We start from the raw sequence: 7420 nt of genomic DNA, 5'->3' as shown, positions 1-7420 counted from the left end.
AGATTCTCGAGCCACTCTAAACAAGTTGCTGTGCCTCGTAAGGCAATAACAACGTCTCTTCTCCCTAGTCTTGCTATTTCTCTTTGGTCATGACAAATCGCGACATAACCAATCCAACTTGATTGCTTTGACATCCATTTAGGAGCTTTATCAACCCAATTTGGAAGATTAATCCCACTAGTAGCTTTCAAGTACTTGGAAATACGATAACCAGTACCCGAAAAGCCAGAAAGATGAAACAATTTTTTTCTCGAGTATTTGCACATTGCGTATGAAGGAGAAGAAGGATCAAAATTGCATGCTCTGTACGCAGCTTCAACAAAATGTCCATATCGAATTATTTCTCCACGTAAATTATCATCTAGTGGATCAAGCAAACCTTCCCAATTCTTTATTCCTTGATACTCCATCCAATTCTTGCCTAGTTTCTCTGGGCTCTGTCCGGAGAAACTAGGCATCGTCCAAGAAGATGTTGAACTAGTCTTCTCATCACTATTAGTAATCCAGCCAAGAATGATGTTTTTGATGTTTTTGGTGAGATTTAAATTTCTTGTGAACTTATTTGCTGGTTTAGTAATGGTGACACACTGGATTAATGTATGTTCTTGGAGGTTTTGTTTGGAAGTGCATGAAGGTGATGGTTTAAAAGAAAGCTTCATGATTTAATAATGTAGTTTGTCAAAGAATATTATAACTTGTACACTTTAAAAAAGTTGGTTCAAAATGACCTTTTTATAGTTGCATAAAGTGCAAATGTATCATGTTGACTCTTTACACTATGATTGATTAATTACATTCATACATTATTAATAAGTACGTATTTTTTTTTTTTCATTTCAAGTGTGTACGTATATAATGATGAGAGAAAAAAAGGTGGGGTTTGGTATACACAGTTGGTAATGACAAAAACCAATATAACAGGAAAAACTGCACTCTATTGACACATCAAAGGGTGGAGAGGTGGTGCTAGAAGTGGTAGGGTCAGTGACAGATATGTGGGAATCCAAAATTTTATATCAATTCCTTCAATATTTAAGCTTCTTTTAAGATTACATTTAGTTAGGCTCGCCGTTTTAATTTATTTGATTTATTTTTTTAATGTTTGTTTTTTAAAAATAATTTTATTTTCTTTTTTTAATAACTTTTTAATTTTAGATCATAAAATTTAAATTTTTTTTTTCTTAAAAACTTTTAATAAACTCAAAAAAAAAAACACTTAATTAAAAATTAAGAAAATATATATAACGTATAAATTTAAAATATTGCCTGTGGAAAATTTCTATTTTTTTCATTAAGATATTTATGTCGTAAGTTGAAAGTAATGGAGTGAGTTGAGTATATGGTACAAAAGTTTCCTCCGATTCTATAATCTAATACTCCTTAACTTAGTTTGAAAAATATATTTTTATCAATAACGCCTTTCAAAAAAAAAATTATTTTCTAAAAAAAATAGTTCGTATTTGGTTAATAAAATTTAAAAGCATTTTGAACGATCAGTAATGTTTATCCACTCTTTTCAAAGTATTTCTAATTGTATGCATTTTTTAGAAAATGCTTTTTTTTTAGTTTCTGAAATAATTTTTTCTACTCTCCAAAAATATTTATTTTCTCTTAAAATTCATAATTTTTTAAAAATAAATATTTTTAATCTCTCAAAAATATGACCAAAGCGGAAGTTTTGTAAAAGTGAGGGCTGACTTTAAGAATTTTTCAAGCAAGACAGAAAACACTGAACTAATTATAATGTAAAAACGTACAATCATATGGATCACTTCTTTTAATCAGGTCTTACGTTGTGTTATATATCGGGGTAAGAGAGGGGGTAGTGATGGTTGTGTTTTTTTTTTAAAATTGTTTTTATATATAGTTGGTAAAAAAAATTAAATCTTTTAAAAATGATTCTAAAGTAAAAAAATTAAGTCATACAAAAGAGAAATGGTAAAAAATATTGCTCAACTAGAAGTGGATCAAATACACCTTGCTTGATTTTGAGATAAAAAATATCCTTACCACTAGTGTATTAACTCATTTTTACCCCTCAAAACAAATAATGAATGACCTCCTCTGTCTCAACTTGTTGGATTTCTCCATTGAAGAAGTTGTTAACTGATTTAAGCTAAGAGAGAAAATAAGGAAGATGAAGTTTTGTTATTTGTAAGTTTTGATGATGTGACAAACTCAGGGACCTTGAAAAGGAACCAGGTTCTCAACATGAGTTTTGATGATGTGACAAACTCAGGGACCTTATAAAGGTACCAGGTTCCCAACATGAATAGCCTGTTGACTGCCAGTTGGAGAAGGTACAGAAAGTGGGTGCACATTTCCCAACGGCGTCAGAAAAGTCAGACCTTTCCAACCAATGACAAGAGTTTAAGGAAACGGACTTGTCTATACAATGTCACTTTTCTTAACAACATTCTTTAGTTTTTGCAACTTGAAAAAGCACTCTCAAGAACATTTGCAAAGGCTATAGAAAATCAAAGTGAAGAATTATTCTATAACAACTGAAAACTCAGGTGCATATCGTGTAGTTGTTTGAGAATATATTCTTGTGGTCTTACATTGTAAACTGTTCCTAAATCTATAAAGGAATCAGTGTGGTGGGTGTTGAAATTCTAAGTTGTCTAGAGAGATAGCTTAGTGGGTAGAATAACTTCTACTTAGGCTTATCAAGCAATAGAGTTATTGCTTGATTGTGAGATTAAAAACTTCTTCTCACATTTGTGTAACTGGTTTTACTTTTGCTTACGAAGATTAGTGAAACAATTTTGAAAATCCTGTGAGACATGTCGTGGTTTTACTCCCTTAAGCAAGGAGGTTTCCACGTAAAATTGTTGTGTTGTTAAATTGCATTTACTTTCTGTTCATATTCGGTTTTGTGTCAAGGGACCTGGTCCATTGACTGATAAGTGGACGCATAGATTCTAAGAAGTGGTATCAGAGCAGGCACTTTCTATCTGGTTAACACCAAGAAAGTGACATCTGTTCTAAAATGGCTGCTCCACTTAATCTAGAAGAAGGTCAGTCTTCAACTAGACCTCCTCGTTTCAATGGACACTTTTACAGTTGGTGGAAAGTCAGAATGCATGATTTTCTTATGGCTGAAGACAGTGAGCTCTGGGACATTGTCTTAGATGGACCATTTATTCCAATGATTGAAGAGAAAGATGGAGAAAAAACTAGGCTTGTTCCTAAGCCTAGACAAAAATATAATGAAGCTGATAGGAAGAAGATCGAAAAAGGTTACAAGGCAAAGACACTTCTTGTCTGTGGGATAGGGCCAGATGAGTTCAATCGTGTCTCAGCCTGTGAGTCTGCAAAAGAGATCTGGGATTGCTAAAAAACAGCTCATGAGGGAACTGAACAAGTAAAAGAGTCAAAGATTGATATGCTCACTACTTTGTATGAAAATTTCAAAATGAAAGAAGGTGAAACTATTCATGAGATGTTCACTAAATTGTCATCCATCACAAATGAGTTGAGAAGCCTTGGAGAACCTATCAGTATGAGCAAGCAAGTTAGGAAAGTGCTTCGAATCCTTCCCAAGTCTTGGGAAAGTAAGGTTGATGCTATTACTGAAGCAAAAGATCTGAAAGTGTTAACAATGGATGCTCTCATTGGAAATCTAAAGACTCATGAGATGAATCGTAATCATGATCAGTCAAAGAAGGAAGTCAAAACGGATAAGTCTTTGATGCTAAAATACAAATATGAAAAGGACTCCAGTGATGATGATATGGCTTATCTCATCAATAGATTTCAAAAGATTGTGAGAAAGAACAAAGGTTTTAAAAGGGGAGCAAATGGTCCTCGAACTGCCACTCAAAATGATACATGTTACAAGTGTGGAAAAGCTGGGCACTTTATAAGAGAGTGTCCTTTACTCAAGGCTGAAACAAAGAATATCAAAAATCAAGAGGTGATAAAGAGAAGCGAAGGGAACTGGTACTCAATAAAAATGATCGTTAAGCTGTTGCTGATTATGTGGTCAAAAAGGCTCTTGCTGAATGGGGAGACTCCTCAAATGTCTCAGAAGATACCGATGAACCAAATGATGTGTCAATTGTGGTGGTTCATGAAGAGGAAACCATATTCAATGAGATGTTTGCTTTCATGACTCATTCAGAAAATGAAGAAGAGGAGGACAAGGTAACTCTTCTTGATATGAAACATGATCTGAATACTTATTCTCTTAAAAAATTGAGAACATTAGCAAATGTTATGATTCATTCAGTAATTGAGTTAACTTCTGAAAGAGACATTATGAATGCTGAGCTTGATAGTTTAACTGAAAACAAAGATAAAATGGAAGATAAAATGTTGAAAATGGAAGATAAAATGACTTCTCTGGAATCTGACAAGACTGAACTTAAAAAAATAGTTGCATCAGATAAATGAAGAAGTTGAAAAGCAAAATGGAAGGTCAAATGGTTTACAAGTTGAAATTGAAGAAAAATTGAAAACCTCTGAGAAAAATCTTGGGTTGGCTTTGGAGAAGAGCAACAACTTAGAAAGAGATGTTGTCAAACTTAAGGAAAAACTTGAAAAATCTCTTATGTGGACAAAATCTTCTAAGCTACTGTCGAGTGTGACAAATCAGAGTAATTTTAATAAGAAGGGTCTAGGAAGTTTGAATATTACCCTCCTTTTAATCCTCACAGCAAATATGTTTTTGTGTCTGACAATTTGCTTTGTCTTAATCGTTGTAAAAATGGGCATTTAATAGAAGAGTGTACTGCCTGGAGAAAGTCCCATGAAAGACTCTCTAAGTATACATAGAAGCAAAGAGTATCAAAAGAGAGACCTGGTCCCCCAAAACAATTTTCAACTAAAAGGTTTTCAAAGAAAGGATCTGATTCTGCTCCAAAATCATTTGTCAAAAAGATTCAAAAACTACCCCATTGGACTAGAAACAATCTGATCACTTCCTTGTCTGCCTTCTGAGAACTCAAATTGAAATGGGTTCCCAAGCCTAACAAGTGATTCTTGTTGCAGGTGAGTGAGAGGAGCAGCAGTCAATGTTGGTATATGGACAATGGATGCTCAAAACATATGACTGGTGATATCAAAAATTTCCTCTCACTCAAGACACTTCAGGGAGGAGGTGACTCTTTTTGTGATGGAAAGAAGGGGTATATTTTGGGAGTTGGTAAAGTGGGAAAATCTCTTGGAGAATCAATTGATAATGTGTATCATGTCGGTGGATTGAAGTAAGTCTTTTGAGTGTATCTCAAATTTGTAACAAGGGAAATGAAGTGAAGTTTACTTCTGAGAAGTGCACTGTGGTTAATCTAACCACAAAGAAAGTGATTCTTACTGCCTTTAGAAGTAAAAGCATGTATGTGGCTAACTTAGAAATGTGTCATGGAGATGATCTGACATGTCTTAGTGCTCAAAATGAAAATACTGATCTGTGGCATCGAAGACTAGCGCATGTGAGCTCATATTTATTGAATAAACTGATTTCTAAGGACCTGGTCCTAGGTTTTCCAAAGTTAAAGTTCTGTGAAAACAAAATCTGTGAAGCGTGTGTCAAAAGAAAACAAATCAGATCATCCTTCAAGTCAAAGAAGCAAGTAACATCATCAAGAGTACTGGAGCTGTTACACGTGGATTTATGTGGACCTTTGAAGGTTCAAAGTAGAAATGGAAAGAAATACATTCTGGTGATAGTTGATGATTACTCAAGGTACACATGGACAAGATTCCTAAGATCAAAAGCAGAAACACCTGAAGAATTGGTAGTGTTCTTCAAAATGATTAAAACAAAATTGAATCAAGTGATTGTCGGAATTAGATCTGATCATGGAACTGAGTTTGAAAACTCAAAACTTGATCAATTCTGCATGGAGAATGGTATTAGTCATAATTAATCTGCTCCAAGAACTCCTCAACAAAATGGAGTAGTGGAAAGGAAAAACAGAACCTTGGTGAACATTGCTAGGACCATGATTATTGAGTCAAATCTTCCTCAAAGCTTCTGGGCTGAAGCTGTCAACACAGACTGTCATGTTACTAACAGGTGTCTGATAAGGTGTTTATTGAATAAGACTCCCTATGAGTTGCTCAACAACAGAAAACCTATGTTGAGTTATCTTAGGGCTTTTGGTTGTTAATGTTTTGTGCTGAACAATGGAAAAGATGATCTGGGAAAATGTGATCCTAGAAGTGATGAAGGAGTGTTTGTTGGATACTCTTCATCAAGTAAAGCATACAAAATTTTCAACAAAAGAACTCAATGTATTGAAGAAAGTATTCATGTTGTGTTTGATGAAGATGGAAGTTTGAAAAGTGATGCATCAAATGATGAACATGAGTTGATTAAGCTGTTTAATTCACAGAAAATTGAAGGAAGTGAAGCTGGTGCAAATGATCAGTTGAGGGAATGACAATGATAATGATAATAATAGTCTATCTGAAAAGACTGATGTAGTTGAAAAGTGTGATGAGGGACCTGGTACCATTCTGAACTCCAGCCAGAATACCTCAAACTCTCCAGAAAATGATGAGCTCCTTGAAGAAGAAGAACATGCTGATCAGCTGAACTAGTCGACTTTGAGACCAGGATGAAAACATAGTTCATCACATCCACTTGATAATCTTATCTCACCCTTGATTTCTGGAATTCACACTAGATCAAAAACAAGGAATCTAGTTGCATTCTCAGCATTCATATCATCTATTGAGCCTAAGAATGTGAAAGAGGCACTAGGTGATGCAGATTGGATAAATTCGATCATCAGTTTGAAAGAAGTAAGGTGTGGTACCTGGTTCCTCGACCTGTTGGCAGAACAGTGATAGGAACCAGATGGGTTTTCAGAAACAAGCTTGATGAAAATGGTGTGATTACTATAAACAAATCTAGATTAGTTGTTCAAGGATACAATCAGGAAGAAGGAATAGACTATGATGAAACTTTTGCACCTGTCGCAAGGATGGAGGCCATCAGAATTCTAATAGCTTTTGCAGCATTCATGGGATTCAAGCTGTATCAAATGGATGTCAAAAGTGCGTTTCTAAATGGAGACCTGAAAAAGGAGGTGTTTGTTAAACAACCTCCTGGGTTTGAAGATGCTGAGCTACCAGATCATGTGTTCAGATTGAATAAGGCTCTATATGGTTTGAAACAAGACCCTAGAGCTTGGTATGAAAGACTGTCATAGTTTCTGTTGAAAAATGGGTTCAAAAGAGGAAAAATAGACAATACCTTGTTCTTATTAAAAAGAGAACAGGAACTGCTTATTATTCAGGTGTATGTGGATGACATAATTTTTGGAGCTACATCAGAGCATCTGTGTGAAGAATTTTCATCATTAATGGGAAAGGAATTTGAGATGAGCATGATGGGTGAATGGACATTCTTCCTGGGACTACAAATCAAGCAATCATCAAATGGAATCTCAATCAGTCAGGACAAGTA

The 7420-nt window shown here is 34.7% G+C and overlaps 2 protein-coding genes across 2 annotated transcripts in view; one reads left to right on the top strand and one right to left on the bottom strand.

Annotated features, from left to right (window-relative positions):
- LOC107002071 (phospholipase A(1) DAD1, chloroplastic) overlaps nucleotides 1-689 on the bottom strand; it is a 1567-nt gene extending 878 nt beyond the window's left edge. The window contains exon 1 of the mRNA XM_015199989.2: nucleotides 10-689. Coding sequence (XP_015055475.2) covers nucleotides 10-659 — 650 coding nt within the window. The 5' untranslated portion in view covers nucleotides 660-689. The remainder of the gene's footprint in view (nucleotides 1-9) is intronic.
- A 2729-nt stretch (nucleotides 690-3418) lies between these two features.
- On the top strand, nucleotides 3419-5214 carry LOC107001157. Its single transcript, XM_015199310.1, has 4 exons — nucleotides 3419-3919; nucleotides 3997-4149; nucleotides 4382-4588; nucleotides 4996-5214. The coding sequence occupies exons 1-4, from the start codon at nucleotides 3419-3421 to the stop codon at nucleotides 5212-5214; spliced, it is 1080 nt and encodes a 359-aa protein (XP_015054796.1).
- The last annotated feature ends 2206 nt before the right edge of the window (nucleotides 5215-7420 follow it).

This window comes from Solanum pennellii, chromosome 10 (assembly GCF_001406875.1).
Source record: "Solanum pennellii chromosome 10, SPENNV200".
NCBI lineage: Eukaryota > Viridiplantae > Streptophyta > Magnoliopsida > Solanales > Solanaceae > Solanum > Solanum pennellii.
This window is presented reverse-complemented; position numbering and strand designations above follow the sequence as displayed.

Coding starts and splice junctions, on each gene's coding strand:
- LOC107001157 (XM_015199310.1), top strand. CDS start 3,419: ATGAAAGAAGGTGAAACTATTCATGAGATGTTCACTAAATTGTCATCC. Junction 4,150..4,381: donor ATGAAGAAGAGGAGGACAAG/GTAACTCTTCTT, acceptor TTAAAAAAATAG/TTGCATCAGATAAATGAAGA. Junction 4,589..4,995: donor CTTCTAAGCTACTGTCGAGT/GTGACAAATCAG, acceptor TTCTTGTTGCAG/GTGAGTGAGAGGAGCAGCAG.